General features: G+C 40.5%; 1 protein-coding gene across 1 annotated transcript in view; it reads left to right on the top strand.

The window, feature by feature from the left end:
• LOC127632213 (seizure protein 6 homolog) overlaps positions 1-26,418 on the top strand; it is a 346,945-nt gene that overhangs the window by 310,607 nt on the left and 9,920 nt on the right. Inside the window, exons 10-11 of the mRNA XM_052110822.1 lie at positions 22,008-22,204; positions 25,614-25,808. Of these exons, the coding sequence (XP_051966782.1) occupies positions 22,008-22,204; positions 25,614-25,808 (392 nt within the window). The remainder of the gene's footprint in view (positions 1-22,007; positions 22,205-25,613; positions 25,809-26,418) is intronic.

Genomic DNA, 26,418 nt, shown 5'->3' on the forward strand with positions numbered 1-26,418 from the left:
TTTTTCCTTATCACTCATTTCTTTGAGGGTCAGCCATATATGCCGATCCTGAACTACCAGATTGCCCATGGACTTGCCAATGGCCTGCGCATTGAATTATGTGGCATGCAGCGCTAAGTCTGTAGCGGTGTGGAGCTCTTTGAATGTCTCTGGATCGTAGCTGTGCTTGTCCATTTCCTTGTGGAGCTTGGCTTGAAATACCTGGAGCATCGTCATTGCGTCGAATGCTGATCCAGCTTGTCCTGCCGCTGAGTAAGCTTTTACCATCAGTGCGGATGTTTGTAGACACGGTTTGGAAGGATGTATGGGGCGTGATTTCCACGGCCTGTTATTCACTGGGCAGAGGTGTGCCGCTACCGCCTCCTCCACAGGAGGTAGTTGGCCCTAACCGTTTTCTTCCCCATGATCCACATTAGAGAGGCTGGCATCACTGCGCAAGTGCCGAGAATGGTGCACGCCAGGACTTCGTTATGAACTTCGGGGAAGAATGGGTCAGATCGAGGTGAGGCTGTTCAGGTGAGGCTGTTCAGGTTCCTCTGGGGGAGACCACTGACCGTTAATCTTTTCGACCGCCCTTGTAAGGACACAGAGCATCTCCCTGTCAGTGGTGCGTGCATGTTCCTTGCCCTCACTGGGGGGAGGGGCGGTAGCATCATCCACTGACCACATGCCTTTTTATTATGACGAGACATGGCATCGTCATAATATTATCCAGCATCAGAACCACTGAACAAGACAAGGCCTCCCACACATTCAGAAGGCTGGAACTCGTCTCGCACATAGCGTATCAGAAAACATAAGCTTCGTAGAGATTGAGCGGCTACCGAAACCCTACCGAATCGCTGCAGGGAATCAGGATGCTGAGGCCTGCTCACCAGCGAAGCATCGAGTGGTGTGGCGGTGTAATGTTCGCCGGAGCACTGCAGGGGAGCAGAAAGTCTTCCCACGAAGATTCCGCCTGCTGACTCATGTATAACGACGTGCTTCTAGACAAGAGATGATCGCTGTCTTGGAGGAAGAAATTCTGAGGAAATGGTGTTTGTGCACCTTTTTTTAATAGCGGACTAATTAATTTTGCGCCAAATCAGGCAGGGCTCAAACACCATAGCCAATATTAGAATATTGCCATTATTGTAGAGAGTTTCAACTAGGTCATGTAAGAAGACACTCCCATATGCATTAATAAATGCAATGTTAAGTGTACTGAGTCGTAAGGGTACAGCCACAAACTGTACTTCTTTGGGTATTAAAAGCCGTCGAAAGTAAGAGTCGAAGGTGAACATTGCACATTAAAAGGATTCAGAAGTTGGATGTCCAAGGGTTAATAACAAACACTGCAGATCAACTATTGTTTTATTGTGTGTTTTTATGAATGTGAAATCAATTGTGTGAGCAGGGAAACAAGTGTTCAGTATAATTGCTCCATCAGGTGAGGAGCGGAACATGAGACTCTGCTGTGTCAGACCCAGATAGATTATTCATGCGTTCAATTATTTGGCTGCATTAATTAAAATTCACTCATTTGCATATGGTTCCTTTCGCATTTGTCATCGTCTCTCTTTCTATACCTTTCTCTCTCTCTCTATCTATCTCTCTCTCTCTCTCTCTCTCTCATTGCGAGTGTCCTGAATGCAGTGCTGCATTGTATGACTGTGTAATAAATGACATCCAGGATGTATTGCAGAAGATGCAGTCAACGTAATTAATTTTCCATTTATTATGTGGTGGAGATAATGGAGGGAGATGGCAACAACTCCCTGCCTGCTGTAAATGCTTCTGGTTAGAATGTGGTTGTATGTTTCTACATGAGGTTCTTGTGTCTTTAAGACCACATTGAAGAGCACAATTTGCTTTCCTTGGTTTAAATATTTCCTATTTTTAGCCAGTAGGCTTTAGTTTACATCATAGCCATGAAATTGCTGCTTGCAATTCCCAGTCGGTTTTGTTTCATATTCCAGAAAGACACTGGAAATTATAAGTGAGTACAAAAAAATCACAGTTACAGTAAATTAATTACAATGGTAGTGAATGGGCCCTGCGATGGACTGGCGACCTGTCCAGGGTGTCCCCCGCCTTTCGCCCAATGTTAGCTGGGATAGGCTCTAGCCCCCGCGACCCTGTACACAGGATAAGCGGTTGACGATGGATGGATGGATGGTAGTGAATGGGTCCAGTCAATAACATTAAAATATAAACTGCTTGTTTTTTTAAAGTATACTTGTTAACATGATTTTAGTGAGATTAAATCACTTACTAATCTCTGTGTTATTTCCAATATTAAAACTTAATTGTCATGCTGTTAAATCCTGTAATCTAGTAAATATCGTGTTGTTTTTTTGCTAAATACTTTTGTAATGTATTTTATTGTACTGTATGTTTATGTGCTGGCCCCATTCACAATTGTATGTACCTTGTTGTAAGCGCAATTATTTTATAAACAAGGGATGAGTCAAAATTATTTGTATAGTAGTAAACATTATGCCACAAATGTTGACGATTAAGCTTAAGTTGTTTTAAACTAGAAAAATTCCTTTAAACCTAATTTGGCCAAATTTATGGGTTCAGCAACACATGTATTGTCTCAACAGACATGGACTAAAAGCCATTTTGTGGGGTCTTTCAGACAGTTGTCCTAGTATGTACAAATTGATGGTGTGGCAGAGGGAGGTGGTGTCTGGTCTGGTGGTCTTGTTTCTGGTCAACTGCAAAGCCTGTGCCTCTACCATCCCAAACTTTATAATCAGGGGTGTAAAGTAATGTATTACAAATACTCTCGTTACCATAATTATGTAGTTTTTCACAGGAATTGTCATTTTTTTAAGTAATTTTAAAATGGGATAATACGTTTGGTTACGTATGTAACCTCCGTTCCCCGAGGGAGGGAACGACACGTTGTGTCTGAGAAGCGACACTAGGGGTCTCTCTTGAGCGCCGATATCCACTTCTGATCTATGAAAAAAGGCCAATGAGAGTTGGCAGCCAGTATTTGCATGTCCCGCCCCCGGACATACGGGTATTTAAGTGGCGCAAATACGGGAGTTCATTCAGGATTTTTCTGAGGAGCCGGAAATGGTCTGGCCGCAACAGTGGCTCGGTTCAGCGACATGGCGGAGGAAAGACACAACGTGTCATTCCCTCCCTCGGGGAACGGAGGTTACATACGTAACCAAACGTTCCCCTTCTGTCGCTCCACGTTGTGTCGGAGAAGCGACACTAGGGGACCCATTCCAATCTTGCCATGCGCTGAACCGTGTACGTGAACCGCCGATACAGAGGCGGGCAGGGATTTCATCCAGTGCCGCGCATCGTCTGTACCTGGCTGCACGTACCCTTCCCCAATGCCCCATAAGAACATCGGAATCCTTCTAGTTACCCTGAGAGGGGAACAAGGCGATGTTTGCCAACATGGGAACAGGCCAGCCTGGCTGGGCCTCTTTTCTCTCTATGTTTCTCGCATAGAGAAATCACGGCCGGGGCCCTTACACGCATATAGGGAAGGGGGTCTTACCCAGACCCTGCGGAGACCACACCTGCCCTTTTTCTTGGGGAGGAAAAGTGGTAGACACGTCACACGGCCGTCTTAGGGCTTGTGTGGAAAGTATGGTGCGGTGGTAGATCCAGCCTCGAAAGGGGTGAGTTGCTACAGCACGGTGACCGGGGCAGCTGTAACTGCCTAAGGGAGACACAGGGGTCCGCTCGTAAGGGGATAGTACCGTGGAATTACACACAGGGGGAGTCCGAGCAGGAGGCCTTACCTGTGGAGCACCTATACCAATAGCCATCAGGGTACCCGCAGTGGCTTGGGTCGGCGAGTTCCTCCGCTGAACCACCACACGCAACACCCCTTGTTGAGTGAGCTCGGACCCGCAAGGGTAGGGGCACGGCCTGGGTGTGATAAGCCAGTGTGATGGCGTCGACAACCCAGTGGGCGAGCCTCTGTTTGGAGACGGCATTCCCTTTCTGCAGTCCCCCAAAGCAGACAAAGAGCTGCTCAGAGCATCTGGGCATGCACTGGACATAGCAATGAAAGGGCTTGGTCTGCCTCCTCCCGGGGCAGCGCTTGCAGGTTCACTACCTGATCTCGGAAGGGTGTGGTAGGAACCTTGGGCACATAGCCCGGTCGCTTTGCAGGTCCCCGACCCTCTTGATAGAGGCGAGCGCGATCAGCAGGGCCGTCTTAAGAGAGAGGGCCCTGAGTCCAATTGATTCAAGCGGCTCGAAGGGAGGTCTCTGGAGTCCTGCCAAGACTACCGAGAAAAGAAAACCGAGAAAAGGAGGGAACTAGGCCTGGCCGGGAGGGATTCAACCTCCGGGCGCCTCTTAGGAACCCGAGGATCAAGTCGTGCTTACCCAAAGACTTGCCGTCTACAGGATCGTGGTGGGCGGCAATGGCGGCAACATACACCTTGAGGGTGGACGGGGACAGCCTCCTGTCCAGCCTCTCCTATAGGAACAGGAGCACTGACTCGATCACGCATCTCTGCGGGTCTTCAGTTCGGGAAGAACACCAATCTGCGAACAAACGCCACTTTAGGTGCCTGGTAGAGGGGGCTCTGGCTTGGTTGATTGTATTCACAACGGTCGCCGGTAAGCCGGCTAGGTCTTCCGCATCCCGTCCAGGGACCAGACGTGGAGGTTCCAGAGGTCTGGGCGTGGGTGCCAGAGCGTGCCCCGTCCCTGAGAGAGGAGGTCCTTTCTCAGGGGAATTCGCCAGGTAGGAGCTGTCGCGAGAAGCCTGAGTTCCGAGAACCAAGTCCGAGTGGGCCAGTAGGGGGCCACTAACATGACTTGCTCCTCGTCCTCTCTGACCTTGCACAGCACCAGTGCAAGAAGGCTCACTGGGGGAAATGCGTACTTGCGCAGCCCCGAGGGCCAGCTGTGTGCCAGCACGTCTGTCCTGAGGGGAGCCTCTGTTAGGGCGTACCAGAGCGGGCAGTGGGAGGTTTCCTGGGAGGCAAACAGGTCTACCTGAGCCTTGCCAAACCGTTCCCAAATCAGCTGGACCGACTGGGGGTGAAGCCTCCACTCCCTGCCGGGCAGGCGTTGTCGTGATAGCGCGTCCGCTATGACGTTGAGCTTGCCGGGGATGTGAGTGGCACGCAGCGACTTGAGTCGCTGCTGGCTTCATAGGAGGAGACGGCGGGCGATTTGTGACATGTGGCGGGAGCGTACGCTGCCTTGGCGATTTATGTACGCCACCACCGTGGTGCTGTCCGATCTCACGAGGACATGTTTGTCCCGAACTAACGGGAGGAACTTCCTGAGAGCAAGAAGGACGGTCAGCAACTCCAGGCAATTGATGTGCCAACGCAGCGGGCCCCTTTCCACCCGGACCGGGAGGCGTCGGTTGTGACCAGAACGCGTCGGGACACCTGCTGCAGGGGCACTCCTGCCCGTAAAAAGCAGAGGTCTGTCCAGGGTCGGAGTGTTTTGAGGCAGGCGGGGATGATCCTTACCCGATGCGTGCCGTGGTGCCATGCTTGTCTCGGGACTCGAGTCTGGAGCCAGTGCTGGAGTGGTCTCATATGCATCAACCCCAGCGGCGCGACCGCCGCGGAGGACGCCATATGCCCCAGAAGCCTCTGGAAAAGTTTTAGAGGGACCACTGTGCCTGGCTTGAAGGAAGCAAGGCAGTCCAGCACCGACTAAGCACGCTCGCTCGTGAGACGTGCTGTCATTGAGACTGAGTCTAACTCCAACCCGAGAAAAGAGATGCTCTGAACCGGAGTGAGCTTGCTCTTTTCCCAGTTGACCTGAAGCCCCAAGCGGCTGAGGTGCCAGAGCACCTGGACTCTGTATGTGCATAGTAACTCTCGAGAGTGTGCTAGGATGAGCCAGTCGTCGAGGTAGTTGAGAATGCGGATGCCGGCTACTCGTAGCGGGGCAAGGGCCGCCTCTGCGACCTTCGTGAAGACGCAAGGGGACAGAGACAGGCCGAAGGGGAGGACTTTGTACTGAAAAGCCTGCCCATCGAACGCGAACCGTAAGAAGGGTCGGTGTCGTGGCAGAACTGAGACGTGGAAGTACGCGTCCTTCAGGTCTACCGCTGCGAACCAATCTAGATGCTGAACGCCAGCGAGAATATTTCTCTGCGTGAGCATTTTGAACGGGAGTTTTAACAAGGCCCGATTGAAAACTCGCAGGTCTAGGATTGGTCGTAGGCCGCCGCCTTTCTTGGGTACAATGAAGTAAGGGCTGTAGAAACCCTTCCTCATTTCAGTTGGAGGGACGGGCTCTACCACGCCCTTGGCCAAGAGGGTCGCGATTTCCGTGCGCAGGGAACTGGCATGCTCGCCGTGTACTGTGGAAAAGCGGACGCCCCTGATGGGGGGCGGGAGCCGGGCAAACTGAATTGCGTAACCGAGTCAAATGGTCCGGTGCAGCCAGCATGATGCGTTAGGGTGTCTAACTGCGTTTTGCTCTTTTAGAGAAATTACTCTTTTAATAGGAATTTGCTCTTTTTGCGAATTTGTGTCTGCGCTGTCGAAGCGCTCAGGGGTTGTGCGCCGTCAAGATCCAACAGCATGCAGATCGTCAGAGGAAACAGGAACGTTTATAGTGGTGTGTAAACTCGCAGCAAACTGCAGACAGACCATCGGCTGCGAAGAAATTTTCTGAATGAACTCCCGTATTTGCGCCGCTTAAATACCCGTATGTCCGGGGGCAGGACATGCAAATACTGTCTGCCAACTCTCATTGGCCTTTTTTCATAGATCAGAGGTGGATATCGGCGCTCAAGAGAGACCCCTAGTGTCGCTTCTCCGTCACAACGTGGAGAGAGCGACAGAAGGGGAATTACATTTACTTGAGTACATTTTAAGGGCTGTAACTGTACTTTTACTGTGCTATTTTCCCTCTGTCCGTGTTCGCTACTTCCCTGTCCTGATTTTTTTTATCCATCAATGTGATTAGCTATGAGAATCTTGTGACTCCCGTCAAATCAAAACACGGATAGAAAACTTGAAAGTTTAGTGGTGCCAACTGCTATCATGGATGTGGAGGATGCCTCAAGCAGCAGTTCAACATCTGAACATCCACAGCCAAATCTGAAAGGGCTTTTCACAATGAAGAAATCCAAATGTTTGATCGTGTCATGCGAGTTTAGCTTGTTCAATCCAGTCGAGATAGCTGCAATAATTCTACATCTAATTTGAAGAAGCATATTGAGGTAAATTTCATATTTCTGCTTACTAGACTTTCTGTATCTATAACGCCTGTAAATTAGCTATCTATCACTGAGATTATTGAGCTGCTGTGACAGATTTATAATGTTAGCTAGGTTTTAGGGCTGGTGGATAAAACAGGAAAAAATCTTCAATATTGATGATAAACTTTTTAGTTGTATTTTATATTTAGCCTAGACCATTACATTGACTGTGATGGCAAGACAACCACTGGATGATCTTGATAAAATCTAAAAGATTGACTTTTTATTTCCTTGCTTCTGTATCCATGCTGTTTGACTGATATGTAGCTCGTGTGTGTGTGTGTGAATGCGTGCACGTGCTTTGCATGCACATGTGTTACTCCTAAATGATCAAATACACGCAACATATTCATGTAAACAGAGTCAGTTAAGTCTAAAGTCAATGTAACCAGTGGGACAAAAATAGATTTGTATCAAATAGTCAGACTTGAAGTGTAACTGAATAGACCACTGTCTAGTATGCCATTAAAAGGCTATTAATCAAACAACAAAACCACACTACTTTTTTTACTAATACATTTAGTAGCTTTAGAAGTATTCATGTAATATAATAAAACAGTGAAAAAAATTACATATATTTTTAATAACAGCCTATTGTTAATTTTTTTTTTAAATACCAATCCCTGATGTAGTGTGTGTTCTTTTGAATAACGGTAATAAATTACCAGGGAAGTATGGATGATAAAATAACAAATAATCCTCAGCCTTTCTCAAGTTTTTCTAATGCATGATGCACACTTTTCTGAAGTGGATTTGTGACTGGTGGAATGTTTTGCCTTAAGTATTGCTCTACAAAGGTAGATAGTTTTCTAAATCAATGCAAAACATTGTATCTCAGAAATAATATAATTGTAATGAATGCCAGGGTGAGAAAGGTAGATATAACCGCAGTGTTTAATAAAACTCAAAACAAACCCAAAATTGTAATAAATACAAGAAACTCAACAACTGGAACACAGAAAACACTACAGCCTACAAAGGAAAAGAACTGACAAAGACACAAGTAACATGAGGGAATTATATACACAATATATAACAAGGTTAACAAGATAAATTATCAAGACACACCTGGGAGCAATAAAGGGGAATGCAGAGAACAGAGACACAACAAAAACTAAATCAAAATTTAAAACTAAAAGTCTTACACTTCCTAGCAATCTCTAGTGGTCGCTAGGGAAAATGTCCCAAATATATTACAATAATGTGCCATATACTACTTAAAGCCTGATGTGGTCCTTGTGTAAGAGTTGAACAAATTATGTCAAAAGATGAATGCTGATGTTGTATTTCAATATGCAATGTTTATTCAGCAGTATCTATTCTGTGTTGTAAAGGATGTTGTTGTGAGGACTTTTATTATGACGGGGGTGGAGAAAAGAGGAGAGGGAAGAGAGAGGAAAAAGATAAAGAAGCTAAGAAAAGAACTCGTCAGTGTCCGAGGGTTTTATTTTAATATTTCTTTAGTCTTTTAGGATTAAGCCCCGAGAACACCCACAAGCAAGTATTACATTTGTACTAAAAAAAAAATTGTCCACCCCTGCTCAATACACCCTCTATTGTGCAGGATGTGACATGCTAACTGCCAAGTCACAGTCTTTTTCTGCCTTTTTTGTTGTTTTACATTCTTTACATTGTTTTGAAAAGAAATTATGCACAACATTAACTCGATCTGTCAGCATTAAGGGAAATTAGGCCCTACACATAAACTCATTTAAATGTAATTGTTTTATACATTGTGATACATTACGATTTAAAATATTGATCTGTGTATTAAAAATAACATTTTCAACTTTTCATCTCTGTAATCACGTCTCACTTTTATTTTATATTAATCATATTCATGTAGTGTATAGATAACTGATGCATTTTAAAAGTTGGCAGTCAAAAATCCTATAAAATATCTGTATTTTTCTTCTTTCTGGAAAACGTATTGAAATTGCAGCATGCATTGTTTATTATCGTCGCATTCGCAACCCAATAGCCTACTCACTACTCATGAGGTCTTTTAAATGAGCTACTATTTTACTCATGCTTGAGTAGTTTTTAGGACAGGTACTTTTACAATACTCGCACTACTTCTTTTGGGAAGTAACAGTAATTTCACTTGAGGATGATTTTACATACTCTTTCCACCCCTGCTTATAATCTTCAAATGACCAAATTTGTCAAAGGACATATGGGACATTATCAGTCAGGCGCATCAAATGAGATGTATAGATGGGAAAAATGAGTGAGGAGGGAGCCAGCCACAGCTGTTCAGCCCAGAGAGACAGAGAGAGAGAGAGAAATAAAAAATCTACTGGCAGTCGTGCACCCAATTTAATTATTAATCAAACTCGTTTCTGTCCATATATTCATGGATGCATCTTCAAACAAGCATTCACTGACCCATCACAAGTTCTTATTGCTTTGGATGCAACCTGCAGAGTGGTTTAATGCCTCTTGAATCAGGGGTACAGCAATGCAGGGGCCGGGTCTCTGCTGGAGGCTCATTAAGGGGCTGTAAGAACATTTTAGCCCAGTAATGAATATGCACCCACTCCTCTGTAATCATTCATCAATCGCTGTACTCCCAATTACCTGAGAATGTGGGGCGTAATGAAGGCTGATGAATTCATTTAGCAGGGAGGGTTTCTCATGCCCTGTGTGCCATGCGGTGAGTTGGAGAAGGAAGGAGAGAGGTGCACAGATGACAGCTGGGACACCTGCACACAGTCTATCATAGGCTTAGTTGCATAGCAGGGAACGCTGGGTATTTTAGAACCAATCAAATTGCTATAGCCCTCTACTGAATTTCTAGTGCACAGCTGTGTTGATTTATCAAATCCTGGATGTTCCTGGATCATCATTCTTTGCTGGTTCTGAAATAATATTCCTATCATAGCCCTAACCCTAACTGATGATGAAGCGTCCTCATTTGACCTGAATTATACTCAGGCTTGAGGAGTAACGGCATACTTGTAACAATGTTACGTAATCAGGATACAAAAATATGTAACTGTAATCTGTTACAGTTACATAAAAAATCCAATGAATTCAGATTACAGTTACATTTGGTAAAAATTGGGATTACTAGCAGGATAAAAAAAAATGTATAACAAAAACAATGAAAGATCCTCCTGACATAAAATGATAAAGACCACTGCTTGCTTTATAGTGAAACAGATATGATCAGATGCACGCTGGAGATCTCTTCTGTGAATCTGACATCACTTAGTGTCACGTGTGTAAATAACACCTGTCTCAAATCAACACTCCCGAGGCAAATGTGGTCAAACCATTAAAAGTGTTTCATTGCAATGGCCACTGGAGAAATAATAAAATGTTTGTCTAAATTCCAAAGTTTTTGTCACTTCAATGGAGAAAAGGCAAACTACATTACAGTTCAGTGCAATTTATACCTTCCAGCTGTGAAGTGCAGGGATTTTCCAAGGACACGACACATCATTTAAAGAAGTATTTAAAAGTAAGACCCACACGAAAATCATCGTTAAGAAGTTCAAAAGTATCAGTGAGGGAGAAATATTGGCAAACGTAACATTTGAAAACTCAAGACACACTAAAAAGGTCTATTTTGATCTATTCTTCAAAACAATATATTTTTTATAAAAAAAAAAAACATTTTATTTATTTTTTTGTCATTAAAATCCTCCTTAAACATGAACATATGTAAAATCACCCATAAACGTTAGCTTTTGATGTTTGACTGTGGATCATGAGCAACAGATGACAAGATGACAAGATGATGAGCAGCAGGCACTGGAGGCATTAATAATAATAACTATGATGACGATGATGATAGCCGGTGATCTACCTATTGCCGTTTGAAGTTAATGAAGTGCAAATTGTAGTCTACATGCTAACTGCAATACATGACAGAATTCAACTTTGCAGTGATTTTGAATCTGAGGAATATCCTGTTAGATTTTGTTTAATGTTAACCAAGACATAATTCAGTGCATCTGTTCTAACTGTATTTGCTTGATGAGAAAATAAACTATTTTCTGTAACAGATCACCTAATTTGTATAAAAATGCTGTTCTACATTTGAACATATTCCTGTTCTACATTTGAACATATTCTGTTTTCCTATTAAGAAGGCAGTGTCCCTGTTTTTCATTTTTTGTTTCTTATACTGTATAAAATAATAGCTACATCACAATATTGCTTTTCTATTAACTTTATTCACATATGCGATCTTGAGATAATCAAACGTAAATAAGAGTAATCTAATTACATATATTTCTTATTGATGTAACTGGATTTAGTTACTGACAAAAAAAATTTTACTAAGTAATCTGTATTTGTTACATTTAAAACGGAACCCTCCCAACCCTGATTATACTTGTTGACCATGAGTTGTTGATTGTGTATGATGTTATCCTGTCTCATTGCCCCAGTTTCTTCCATTCACGCACTCTTTTAATTTGCATTCTAATTGTCTTTCTCCTTTTCTTTAATTTTTGTCATTAGGCTGGCAGTTGGCTCTGCTACATTACTATGTATGGTGCTTGTGTGCAGTGTCCCTCAGAGAGTCACAGCCTTTAGCAAGATGGTAATAAATCATGGCTGTCTCATCCCCCCGGGCACCGAGCCAGAACCCACACCAATATTTAACTTTCTAATTAAAGAAGAGCTGCAAAAACAGAGGAACTCATTTCCCACCTTTATTTGAAAAGCATCGTTCTCTGTAATTCCCTCAGAAAATGTTGACATTCCAAATGAAAGTTTAGTCTTTTCCGACAGCCAACATTGTTTAACTGTTCATACAAAAGCAATTGGGTCTTTTCTACTTTCATATCGTTCAGCCACAAAAAGTCCTGTGTTAATTTGCCGGCTCTGCCTGGAATCCATTTTAAACAAATGGCTGTGGATTAAAAGCCAATCTGTAATATCTTGTGGCTCCGTAACAGGTTATAATGCATGTGGAATCACTCGCACATGCCAATGTTTAAGTCTCTCGGGCCATTGCACTTGCATTTTCAGTGTAAATATATTTTGCAAAATTGAGCTAGTTCACTTGGGATGCCTTGACAACAACCTTAAAGGAGTTCTTATGTGCTGCTTTTTCTTCCACGCTCTCTAACTCATCCATTAAAAACATCAATTAAACACGATTTTAGTTTTGTAAAGAAATTAATACATGGTCACAATTTATTTTGGTCTAAAAAAATAATTTAAAGCTTTTAAGCATAAGATTTTAGATGAAAAGTTCCTTAAGACCATGAGGAACATTAATTCATCAGGTGTGTCCAAATTTTGGCTGGTACCAAAGTGCCTTTCAAGTCAGTCTACTAGGTGACATCTTGGAAACGATACTGGCCAGCAATTTATTGGAAATAATCTGTAAAAAACAAAATACAAAAAAAAACTTCTATCTACTTGAATTGGGATAGACTGAATTTGTAGATTAAAAAATGGCTTACCCTGGGAATTTCACCCAGGGAATAAACTATGGTATGCAGAAAATGTTTCTTCTCCCCTGAAAGATATCACTGAAATAAGTGTCTTGAGATATCTCACCAGTCTCTGTGACAGCACTAGACTGTGTAAACAGCTAATAAAAATATGACTGTCGGTCACATGGGATACAATCTTTGATAAGACAACAAGAATATTTTGTTGTGTTTTCTGCCTGTCAATCATTTTGCATGTTCTCATAGTGTAGAACTTGAAGCGGAACGCTCAAGTTTAAAATCATATTCAAATTCATAACTGGTGTCTGCTGAGGGAGCTATTTTGCTATGTTATGTTAACTTCATTGGCAAAACCGCTGCAGGGGGACGCCCTCAGCGAGCAGACAGGGCTCGGCTGGATGAACCGTCGCAGAGGTAGGATGTGTTGGATGGCCTCCGTCTGTTTCTTCACCGCTGAAAACTGCGAACAGGGTAGTGAGAGCGGACGAGTAAGGAGGTCGGTTCTGGGAAGTAGAAGGTGCCCTCCACGATCTCGGTAGTTCATCATGCTCCTCTGTGAAGACTCGGTGGCCCAGGCAAGCATATCGGACATCTGTGCGTCAGCCTCGAACTGGGCGGGCAAGCACAAAGGCAGTAGCCCAGCTGAGTCCTCTGCATCAGATGCCACAATGCTCTCTGATGCAGAGGCGACATCCTTATCCTGCTCCATGGCACCGACGGAGACATCAGACTAGCCTTGAGGTGAGCCGGCCTCACGTCGAGCCCGGACAGAAGCGATTGAGCATGCTGGGGGGCAGGTGGTTTGTGGGGATTTACCTAGCGAAACCATTCCCGCTGAACTCCCCAAATCGTCTCCATCGCCAGCCGGGTCGTCCTCAATCCCGTGGGGAAAAGGAGCAATGCGGGGGACAGCTGGAGTGGCGTTTCCTTTGAGAAAGGAAAGCCATGACCGCAACAATGCCATGGTCAGGTTCTCGCAATGAGTACATGAACCATCCACAAATGCTGTCTCAGTGTGATCGCGACCCAGAGGCAGCGCCTATGGCAATCAGAAGTGGAGAGATATCTGCTGCATCCAGGAACAACGCAAAGGCGGAAGGGCATCTTGAAAAAGATGTGTCTTTAAAAAGACTTTTGACACCAAGTGTTAACACTTTTATTTTCTTTGAAAATAGTATTCTTTTAGAGGAGTTTTGCTCTTTTAGAGGACAACTGTGGAAGCGCCCAGGGGCGTGGACTGCACTGGCATGCAGAGGAGGGAGAAAGCCGCTGGCAATGCGCCGTAGATCCAACAGGAAAGCTCTTTAAGAGGTGAGTGGAACAGAGTGAGGTTTCAGCTCGCTGAACACACACAACCGCTCGAAGAAAGAATCTGACTGAACAGATGCACGATCCCTGCCTTTTATACTCGTATGTCCAGGGGCAGGATATGCAAATTCTGTTCGTCATTTTGGCATTGGCCTTTTTCATATTCAGAGGTATCCGAGGCTCCCGAAAGAAGCCCCTTGTGTCACTACAATCGACACAAAGTCAAGTGAGTGACAGAAGGGGAACTTCCATTTTACAAGTTTAAATGCTCAATGAAATCAAGTTGTGACAAAATGTTTTAGAACTGTGTTAATTTTATGTAAATTAAGTAAATTAAATAAGCAGCTAAATATTATTTGAGTGTATAAATCAATACATAGAGTACAAAAAACATATTTGTATACACACACGTGATTAAATTATGGTACATTATACATTACAACAACCTTTAAAAAAATCATCATAAATAAATCTACTTTTGTTCTAAAGGTTGTGGTAATGGTCACAAATTTGCTTATTTGATGAAGAAATCTGAAATATTTTGAATCTTAAATGATATTCAGAATCGTAAATGTTTCATATTAATTTTACATAATTTTATAATTTCCTTCTTGTACATTCATCCTATTACTTTCTTAATAATTCCAGGTAAAATTGTATTTTTATTTCTAAATTTAGATGTACACTAACATACAAATGTATGACATTTTAATACCTTTGTCCCTGTACAACTAAATTAGGCTGCTTACAATATTACATATATTAGAAAGCATGTTGGACACCTGTGTGACTTTTAACCGTTCATCCTACATCCTGCATCTTACGTTCAAGGACACATAATGGGATGCTGCACACTTAGAGCAAAGCTGTTGTTGGTATGATGAGCACAGGCCCACCGTGCCCAGCCCTCGGCACAGGGGATTTGATTGGAAATGGGTTTTTCCAGCAGGGCAATCATTCAGGTAGATGAATCTGCACTAAACAGACATGGGGAAGGGGAGCGAAGAATGTTCTAGAATTTGTTCACTTTGACGCATATAAACTCAATTTTTCTCAGTTATGCCCCGTCATCCATGTAAATTGCAGATAGGCTTGGTTTGCTTGACAGACGATGGATCATAATGGATTAGTTTTCCAAAGAGCAAACGGAAATGAATGTATCTCAATATGGAACCACCAAACATGTATTTTAACCACCTCTAAGATGCAGAGAATGTGAAAACGATTGACATTTCTTCTTTTTTTAATAGACCAGCATTTGTCACTTCCTTTTCTTTGTGCTGATTGGAGGACAATGTGTCTGGGAGCCCTATATGAGACTTTGATGCATTTTGATGGTAGTTGTGTTGTTGGCCAAATCAAGCTGAGCCTGTTTTTGTGATTAAACAAAATGAAATTACTGCCAGTAAATGGAAAGCATGATCGATTTTCTCGGCAGATACGGTGTGCCTCTATGCCAAGGCTTGTTTGACTTTATCACAACAAATCCAATAAGGGCTGACACAGTTTTACTCTATGTGGTCCTCAGAGCAGGTCAGAGGCTCTTTGGGCTTAACTGCTTCTCCAGTAGAAAAGGATACACAGAGTCTTCCACAGCCAGAGGCAAACAGTATTACAGGGCTGTTACGCAAATAAAATAACAGTAGACTTGACGTAGAATGGTGAATTATTGACTTCAGACTTGACTTGGACTCCTGATTAGACACTTGAGAACAACTAAATATATGAAATTGATTACATTGCTACAAGATTATGAAAATTATTATTAGGATTGAAAACTATAACCAAAAGACTAGAGACTTCAAGGTCAAGTGTGAGATTTCTGCGCAAGGTTAATTAAAATATAAGGTTGTTTGAGATGATAAAACTGAGAAATTTTTTAAGAATCTATTTTTAAAACACATGTATCATGTTAGAAATGTAATATTTGCATCCATGTTGGTTTCATACATTTAAAAAAAAAAACATTTATAGTTGGTTTATTTATTCAATTACTTTTAAAACATCAAGTGGTGTAACCATCAAGTAAAATACCTTTTTTACTCCTTGAATACATGAGTGTATATAATCATTTCAAAAAAGTTTTCAAATATATTTTCAATGCAAATTCTTTTTTTATTTTTATTTTTTACAAATATCAGTTTTTAGTCATGCATGTCAAGACATTTTCTAAAGATTACTTAATTTGACCTGTACATAATGTTCCTATTTATAATAATGTAAAAATAACAGATGATTGTTTTGTTTTTAACTTACATACATAATCATGAGTGTCTTTTTTTTTAAATGTTTTTTCACATGAGAACAAAACTTTTTCAAATATGCATATTTTTTTAAAATGAAATAGTTTTACTCTTTGAGGATTGAATTATTTCAAACTACTGTACTTATATTAACATTTCTCTTTTTTTTTTCAAGAATTTAAACTTTTATTGAGACTTTTATTTTATGTATTTATTTATTTCAAGGTCTATGGATGGTGACGCCACTTAGACATTTTTTTACATTAAACACCAGAAAATATAAATTGTCACGATTCCCCATTGTCTGCTCTGTGTTTATCCCCTGCCCTCATCACTGCCAGTGTCATTGTTCTCACCTGTGTGTAATTTAGTCATCATCCCTCTGTATTTAAACCCTGTTGTTTGTTCATTCGTTGTCGGTCGTCAAATCCAAATGGTAATGTTATGGTTGTCCTGCCCGTATTCCTGCCCGTATTCCTGCCCGTATTCCTGCCCGTATTCCTGCCCGTATTCCTGCCCGTATTCCTGCCCGTGTTCTCCGTGGATGTTCCTCGTGTTTATGTTTCGTTTCCCCCTCGTGGATGTTTCGTTTGTTCCAGTGTTGTTTAGTTATTCTGAGTTATCATGTTCACCGTTTGTTTCAGTCATTAAAGAACTACATTTGGATTCTCACTCCTCGTCTACCTTCGTCTGAATCGTAACATAAATTATATAAATATATGTAAATGTGTATATATAAATTACGTAAAATTCCAATTATTTAAAACATATTCATCATAGTAGATGTGCGTTCAAGGAATTGTTTTATGTGAATTGCTTTTTTATGTATTTTTGTATAACTTAATTGCATTGTCCAGACAAAATGTATTGACACAAGCATCACCAAACAGAATTGGCAGTTTTCAATAAGGATTAGTCAGACAAACAGGTAATCACACCCCAAACTTGTGCTATTGGTTGGTCCACAGAGTCACCATGATTACTCTTTTTGATGAAATCAACCCTTGAATTGTTACTAATAGTTGTCTGCATATTAAGCTGTGATAGGAGAAAATATTTTAACATCAGAAAAATGACACACTTTACCTTTAACTTATGTCAAAAGACTTGTGACTTGACTTGGACTTGTACCTGATAGAATTGAGACTGAATTAAACTCCACTTCAGAGACTCTTCAATTCATTGACTTGTAATCATCTTTATATATTTTACATAGACAGTAGATTTTGTGCATGTAGGCACCAGTGAGTGGCTTTCTCTAGCTGCGTGTGTGTATGTACTGTATGTGTGCGTGTATGTAGGCCATAATTTAAACATCCTGTCTTAATTTTGCCTGAATGTAACCATTCTGCCTCCTGCTACAGCAGAACGTAAATGATTAATTATTCCCCTCTCCTTAGTAATGACTTCCATTACTGCCCACTTGTGATTAATTATTGACAAGATAGAGTATGTATGCCACCTCCCTGCTTGCCTGAATCACACTCTCCCGCCATAAGTGATTGACCAGACTGTCTAGGTCTGGTGGATATCAGCCTCAATTACATATCCCATTCAGTCATATGTAAGCACTGTAATGCAACTCAATGCATCTCAAAAACTGTGATATGTGTCTTATTATTTTACAATAGAGTAAAGCAGTGAAACATGAAAATTAAGTTTAACCTGTCAAGGTAACACCTTTCAATTCACAACATTTCTATTGTAGGCTAGGGTCTATTGTCATCTTGGTGTATGCTGTCTTGACTTCTTTAAGGTAATTCAAAGAATCCTGAAGGTCATTTATTCTCCAGGCTTTAGAGCATCACACTTGGATTACCATCTCATCGAAAAGCTTGTTTCATACTTACAATGAAATCTAGGGACATGTTCCTACCAAAGTTATGTGACTACTGAATAATCCCTACTAATATTTCAGTCAGGACTACTTCTGTCAAATGAATACATGACTTGAATACTTGAATTAATAGTTTTTATGCACTTTATAAATTATTAAAGCAATCTGTTTGTGATTTTGTTCTGGGCAAACTCTCCCCCCATCCATGCAGCCATGCATGGACAGATCAGGGAGTGCAGCTTATAATACCCCCCAGGAGGAACAGAACCGATCAATTGTAGTCTTATGCCCCGTACACACTTGCAGCGACTTCAGCGACAAATCAACCTCATCTCATTCATTTTCAATGAGAGCTGGCGATTTCCAGTGGCACGAATAACAGCAACCTCTAGTGACTTGAAGTGACTTTTGGGAGTGACAACCAATAGAGTGAAGAGAGTGTCAGTGGAGATCACGTCATCCATCTCCTTTGAGATAATGGCGTTGAGTACAGACTTGACAGAGTAGCATTGTGATGTTTCTGTGTGGGATTTCACTGTTCATTGGTTTTTTTCTAACAACATGAATATAATAAAAAAATATATGTATGGGAAAGAAACTGTCAGCAGTCTGAGTGAGTTTGATTCATATATTGATAGATCGCTCATATTTTCTGAATTATTTGATGGAATGAGTGTAGCGACTGGGGGAATCAATGAAGGAATCATTAACTCGGCAGGTTCCGAACAAACAAGAACTTACTGTTGAAACTCCCCTAATTACTGAAATAGCGCCAACTAGTCTCCACAAGCACAATAAATGTATTGACAAAGAGACAATGAACCATTGACAGAGAACCGCATGTGACATCCGCATGCTCACCACGTGCTTATCGTGTGGACCGGAAGGGGGAAACTTTTGAACGTAAAAATGTGTGTCTTTCTTATAAAGCCTAAAAGGGCTTAGTTTTAATGAAATATGTTGTAATCCCTGTGTGCTATGTATTTTGGTGTAGATCAAAATTAGTAGAATTGTTTAGTAGTGTAGGAGAACTCATTATATCTAATAAGAGGCTTTATATTTAATAGTCTGAGTGTAAGAATGTTAAACCCACTTTTAAAGGTACCAAATATACCTTTCTTGGTATCAAATTAAACCTTACGATTTGTCCGAGCTGAATTCGAATAATATAAGATCTCTGTAGAATGATATTACGCGATGTTTTACTATCTTTTGAGTCATTCAGCCCAAAATCTCTTACTGTCATAAACATGCAAATGAGCCTTGACAAAGGAATCATTCTCCTGTCCCAATGGAAGGAGAATTTTACGACCTCCAAAGGAATGTTCAGAGAAGTGCTGACCCTCACTTCATTCTCTTACTGAGAAAGAGAAATGAACCCTGTTAATCCTATATATATATTCTATATATCCATGTGATAAATATTGACATGTATCTAATGTGCCATCTCACATTTTCCCTTAAATGTGCTTGATCTATGTTTTCTTGCAAACTAATGGGTTAATGTTTCAGACTTTGCATACTATGGTTAACCAAAATCATATGTGTGGCATATTTGGTCTCTATAACTTGGTATTTTGAAGATTGAAATGACTGTGTACATGATATGTCGATAACAACAACATATTAGTATTACAAGTATATTTCCTATTTTCTTTCTTGCACATGCAATGGGCAATTTTACAACAAAGAGCAATAAACCAAATTCCCGCCTAGAACTCAAACCCTTCTTATTGGTCGAGCCAATGAGAGGTGGGACCTGTTTCCTGAGGGTATAAAATTGCTGCGCCCACTTCCTCGCTCTCTCTTAGCCCACTCTTAGCCCTTCTCTTGTCTCTTATCTCTTGCTTCCTGCTCTCTTGCTTCCTGCTCTCTTGCTTCTTGTCCTCTTGCTGAATGATGCTAAACTAGAAGGCCCCAAGGACTCCCAAGCGTGTGCCAGGCTACGGCCTTGTCTCTGACTCCCACTGGTTCTCTCTCTCATCAAGACAACATCATCAAAGATCAACTCAAGCCATCAACAAATTGCATCAGGACAGTTTAATTCAAATGGGACATGCAAGTATCAAACTTAGTCTCATTATTTGATACATTAAGTATCCTTAACCCCTTTCTAAAAAGGGCGTGTCAGAACTAATATGATGGTTTGCTCAGGCTGTTGATCTGCTGAACTTCAAACAATGCTATGACTTCTTGCCTTCCTGTATTCTGCTTCAGCCCTCTTTCCCTTGGTAAACTGTATGAATGTATGTATATGTATGTTAGAGTAGTTTAAATGTTTAATCTAGTTAATAAAGTCTTGTTCATGTCACATGTAAAGTTGTCTGTGTCTCAAGCTCATATCTAAAGTCACTAATCATAGATTTTGACTACTTGCTCTTAATACTTAGTAAGAAAGACATTTCCCTTGCCCGGAAATGTACATTTCTATTAATTAATTAATTAATAACCAAAATTGAGTGTTCACGGGATGAACCGAGTATTTGGTTGTAATGTTAATGTAGCTACATCAAGTTAACCCGATTAACTGATCCAAATATTCATAATCGATTATAACAAGTTATGATTGATTATTAATATTTCATAGAGCTGATTCGCTACCTAATGGTGGAAGAATGTAGAGCTGATTCGCTACAGAGAATTGCTTGAGTTCATATAAACACTCTCCCCTGCAGAATGTGCATTTTTAGGGACAAGAAAACTGATTAATTGTCAAATTAGAAATAAATCTTAGTTTTAACTGCAGTACATCTCATCTATGATCAGATTTTCAAAAGACGTGCAGTTCACCAATAATGTTAAAGCAACAGCAGTAGAAACCACTTGCCACTAGTGACTTCAAAGTACAGAGACTTGGGACATCAAGCGATAAAATTGCTGCATGTGTGTGTGGGGGGCTTTAGTGTGCAGAATACACGACAGATGTAAAGAAAACTAAAAGGCATTCAACAAGTGGAGCTGGGATGGTGGAGGGTGTCAAATACAGAATGCATTGTAAAGGCAGCTAAGGGAATGAATAAATGGAGAACTTAAATAGATCTGCTCTGATAAGTGTCTGAATTGTATTTGGTAGACGTCATGATCAGCTGAGCATCAGATGCAGCTTGATTAACATGACCTGCCTGAACTGACGCTATGCTTGATTTCTATCTATTGCAGTTGTGAGTGAATGTAATTTAAATATATTATGTAATATAAGTATTGTATGATTCTGTGCCATGTTTTCATTTGTAAAATTAAAGTATTTATTCCCCTTTGTAAATGCAATTTATAGTTACTAGAAACACTGTCTAGCATGTGACTGTGTGACTGTGTAAGTTTACATTTAAAATATAACTAGGCTTAACTCATGCACAGTCGCTTAAAAAACAACGTCCCTCATAACTTCTTGAAATGGAAATTTTAAATGAGAATGGGGATTTTAAAACATTCCTAACTACGCCCTTGTATTACACTCTGTAATTCAAATATTCAAATCTATTAATAATTTTGTCAAACACACACACACAAAATAATTAAATTAATAAAAGCATGAACTTGGTTTAGATTGTCTTGAATTTTCCATAAGGAAGTTGCTAAATGGCTTCTCCATGGCTTGTATAAGAAAACTGATTATGCAGCTATTTCTAAACATGAGATGGAGACAGGACAATAGTGTCTCCCGCTGCTGAATCATTTGCTCTTTATACTCATTTGTCAGTCATTTGAATGCGGTTTGTGATTGCACTCATATTGAAACTATGTCCAAACGTGATTAACAAAAGCAGTGAGATAACATTAAACAGCAGAAAATGTTCTGTTTGCTGCAGTGACAAGGTAAGCAGTGATTATGATGCCGGATAAGAAGGACTAAAGTAAGAAAGGTAGGCTAGAATAAAAAGACATGGGAGGTCAGAGATCTGTCAGGGCCCCTGGTGCTCCTGTAAGGTGAAACCTGAGCATCTGTGATAGTGGATTAGTCTGGGATTGACCAGTTGTGTTTTATCTGCTCACAGTCTCCACATGGGCAAGAATGATGTGCTGACGTTCTATGATGGAGATGACCTGACTGCAAAGATACTGGGCCAGTACAGTGGCTCCAGGCCTCATTTCAAACTCTACACCTCCATGGCTGATGTCACTATCCAGTTCCAATCAGACCCCGCCACCAACATCTACGGCTACAACAATGGCTTTGTGGTACACTTTTTCGGTAATGACTTGTTTAAATCTTTCTTCCAAGTGAGTCAGTATCTCTGAGTGTGTAATGTAAGAAACTAGGTTATTACAGTTTTAAATTTTTGTATCTAAAGGTGCACTCAGTCATTTTTTAAGTGCAGTATTTCATCTTGAGCTTACTCTGACACCTAGGGAGCATGGATGTTGCATAATTTGCAAATGTTTTCTGTCATCAATGTCATTGAAGATGTTCACCATTCACAGTCAGCCATGATTAATACAAAATAAAGATATGAAAGTGTCTCAATACTGAGATTGAGGAAGTAGTATTTGTCTGGTCATGTGATCCTAACATGGCTGCCCCATGAGGGGAACCTCTCTATGTAGATTTAAACAGCTTTAACAAGGTTAATGATGATGACTGAAGTCTTCATTTCATGAGAATGGTCATGACTTTATACATAGGTTTCAAAATTAGTATTAATTTATTAAGTAGTAATACTTTTTTGTAGAGAGAAAATTAGTGTGCAACTTTAAGTTTTGTTTCTATTTTATTTTCAATATTATTTTCACTTTAGTTTAGTTTTCACTCTATGATTGTTATTTTTTCTATATATTTAATTCAGTATTTAATGCTTATATTAGTTTTTGTATTTTGAGGTTGTTAATGAGTAAAATTATAGTTCAATGTGCTTAACATCATTACATTTCTCATGGCTTGATATTGCTTTAATGAAGGAGGTTGTAAAGGTTTAAAATGTTATAAAATAATTTGTATCAAAAGCTTCATTTGAAGTCATTTTTATTTTAAGTTAGTATTGAGTCATGAGGATGTATTTTAGTTAAAAATAAATAAATAATAATTATTCTAAAAACTAATTATGTTCTTTTTTTTTATCAGTGGCTGTCCATGAGGACATTTTCTGGGGAGGCAAATATTTGAAACAATATTGATTAATAAAATGGTTTTAAATGGTTTTATCAATACAATGCATTATTTGTATTTATTTATTTTATTTGCTGATCTCTCCCTGATGTTAAAATAGTCTTGACAATTAGTTATTATCTTTTAGATCACCAACCCAACACTGGTTAAAAACATTGTAAATGAATGGAGGCCGCCATTGTGTCTGTTAACCACAAGGTTTGATAATGTGCTAAGGTGATTCTGGAAGCTGATTGGTTTGAAATGTCACCTTTGATAATAATTGGTTATATATATATATATATATATATATATATATATATATATATATATATATATATCATGGGTCTAATGAATGCTTGATTCTGATTGGTTCACGGATGTTCTAAGGTGTGCAATTATTTGACCATTTCATATCACTTCGACAAATTATTTCAGTCACTACAGGCTACCACAACAAAATAACCAATTAAAACAAAGACATTGGTTAAAGTTAATTAAGCAATGAAGAAGGTTAAGAACATCAAACCAATCAGAATCAATCATTCAACAGACCCGTTGTACAAAGCGGAAAAAGGCGACACTCGCTGCTTCTGAGAAGTGCTTAAAATTACATCTTGGAGATTGTGAAACTATGTTACTTCTGACAAGAGCTGCAACAAAACATTTAATCCCAGAAGTGATCTCTCTCATTTCCTGAATTTCTCTCTTCGATTCCTCAAAGACAAACTCACACACTAACTCATGCACAAATGCACTACCTCTTTATCCAGTAAGTCCTTGAGTAAAGCTACTCAAGCCTCGCAATCCTCTGTTGCTAGTTCTAAATTGACGTGTTTGAACTAGCAATGAAGGCTCGGACTGTATTAAAGCAAGATGCTAAATCCATGGCGAAAGAAAGTAGTTTCTCTCATTAGAGCAGTTTAGCTCTTATGATGAAAACCAGAACATTTCTTGAGATAAAACCCTGAACAATGACTTATGGTGTGGTAACCGTGGTATAGAAGGAATAATTGACTCCGGCCCGTTGAAAAATAATGCACACCCACTGCGTGTCATGACCGCATTACCACCTCGGGTGTGCATTATTTTTCAACAATTAAACGGTCCGTTGTCAATTATTCCTAACATATATATTTACACATAATACACAAATATATCAATTACATTATATACATATGTGTAAAGTAGTTCAATGGAAAGGAGGAGGCGAGAACCGGCTTGGCAATATAAATTATATTTTAATTATAAACGTAAACAAAAGACAACAACACACACATGACGGACATGTCCATCGGCCTTTATCCCTCTCAGAGGCTTAATTAGCCTGATTAGGGACAGGGTGTGTATAATCACAACCTGGCCCCGACCTCCGCCCTGCCACATTCCTCCCTCGTTCTCTCAGGCTGGGGAGCCCCCTGCCTGATGTACAAATGTCTGTGAAACTTGTTCAGTTTATGTCTTAGTTGTTGAATCTTTATATGTTCATACAAATATTTACACATGATAAATTTGCTAAAAATAAAAGCAGTTGAAATTGAGAAGACATTTATTTATTTGCAGAATTTATATAGCTTTTCTATTGCTAAATAACTGTTTACAATTGCAGTGAGTCGAGATGGAGTGCTGACTTTGCTACCAAGAGAGTTTGTGTGAGAGCGAAAGAGAGGGGGAGGAATAGCGTGGTGCTTTTGCCCACTGTTGCTACAGTATGTGAGGCCGATAAGTGCAAAATACATTAAAACATTAAAGTTATTTTGGATAATAAAAAATGTATCAATCAAGTTGCATTCAACAGACCCATGGTATAAAGTATAATTATTGGATCATGGACTTCGAAAAGTGCGGTGAGGAGATTATACCCCTTTTGCCTGAGAGAGAGAGAGAGAGAGAGAGAAAGAGAGAGAGGGGCAGAAAGAGTTATAGAATGAGACACACGGCTGGTTTAGTCCCTGCTCACCTTTCCCAGGATAAAGGGAAGGTCATTCCAATAGCTTTCCTTTTGTGGCCAACTACCACACAAGATCGGATAAAATCTAATGAGTTTTATAAAGAGTTAAGGTGAGAATGGCGCAATGCAGATGATGGCGAGGGAAAACCAAAGTGGAATGTTTTGCATTCAGCACAGATGGGAGGGGTGGAGGGGAATACACAGCCAGCTACTGCAGGTGCAGGGAATTGGCCTTGCAAAGGTGCTAACAATTATAGTGCATGTTTGTACTCATTAGCCACATTTGTTGGGTGCCGTGCCCTCCCCAGCTCTGCTGCGCTTCAAATGGACATCAGCAAAAAGCTTTCCAGCTGTCTGCGCTGCTCTATTCACATTTTTAATCACAGCCAAGATGATTCCTACAATTTGATTCAGCAGTCATTAGACACAGCACCTGTGGTTTGTTCAGGGACATGGTGAGAAACAAAGAAATTGTTTGCATGCGTTATTGCACATTGTCTCGCTCCTTTTCTCTCTCTTGCTGTTCTACTAATTAAACAAATTTAGTCTTTCTCTCTCTCATTGCAGAGGTACCTCGTAATGACACATGTCCAGAGCTCCCAGAGATCTCTAATGGATGGAAGACCACATCTCACCCTGACCTGGTGCATGGCACGGTGGTGACATATCAGTGTTACCCAGGCTTCGAGGTGGTGGGCACTGAAATGCTTATGTGTCAATGGGACCTGACCTGGAGTGGAGACCTGCCCAGCTGTGAAAGAGGTGAAAGCACTCACACACTCAGGCCTTTTTCATACATCCAGCATCTGTGGTGCATGTTCATTTCAGTGCCCATATTAACAGGTTAACAGGTGCTGCATTGCAGAACTGGCACAGAAAGTAGAGTTTCCAATTCAAGCCTATTTTTGCTGTGTGTTATGTGCGTTACGTGTCTAAATTGCGTTACGGTGAAACGTGTTTAAAGTGCACTGTAAACATATTTATCAACTTAATCAATAGCAATAAGTATTTTAGAAAGCAACATAAAACAATGACATGGACTATTTACCAATTGTTTGAAATAATACATATGTGTCAGACTTGATGCAGGATTTGCAGTGACAGGTAAACAAACACCAGTTTGGGGCGGTTTTATGGGGTTTTCAGACCTGTAGCTTGCTTGATTTGTTCTGAAAAAGGGGATAAAATAGTTACAACATTACAAGGCTAAACTCATACAGCAATAATTGTGAATGATTGTGTATTTATCCTGTCGAGGCTTGCTATAGGACACGTATGTCCTTAAGCAGCTTTCAGTGGGTGAAGACATCTACATTTAATAAAAACAGACTGTTGTGGCTCTGCTTTCTGATATCGTTGTAGTGTAGAAAAA

Source organism: Xyrauchen texanus, chromosome 38, assembly GCF_025860055.1.
Source record: "Xyrauchen texanus isolate HMW12.3.18 chromosome 38, RBS_HiC_50CHRs, whole genome shotgun sequence".
Taxonomy (NCBI): Eukaryota; Metazoa; Chordata; class Actinopteri; order Cypriniformes; family Catostomidae; genus Xyrauchen; species Xyrauchen texanus.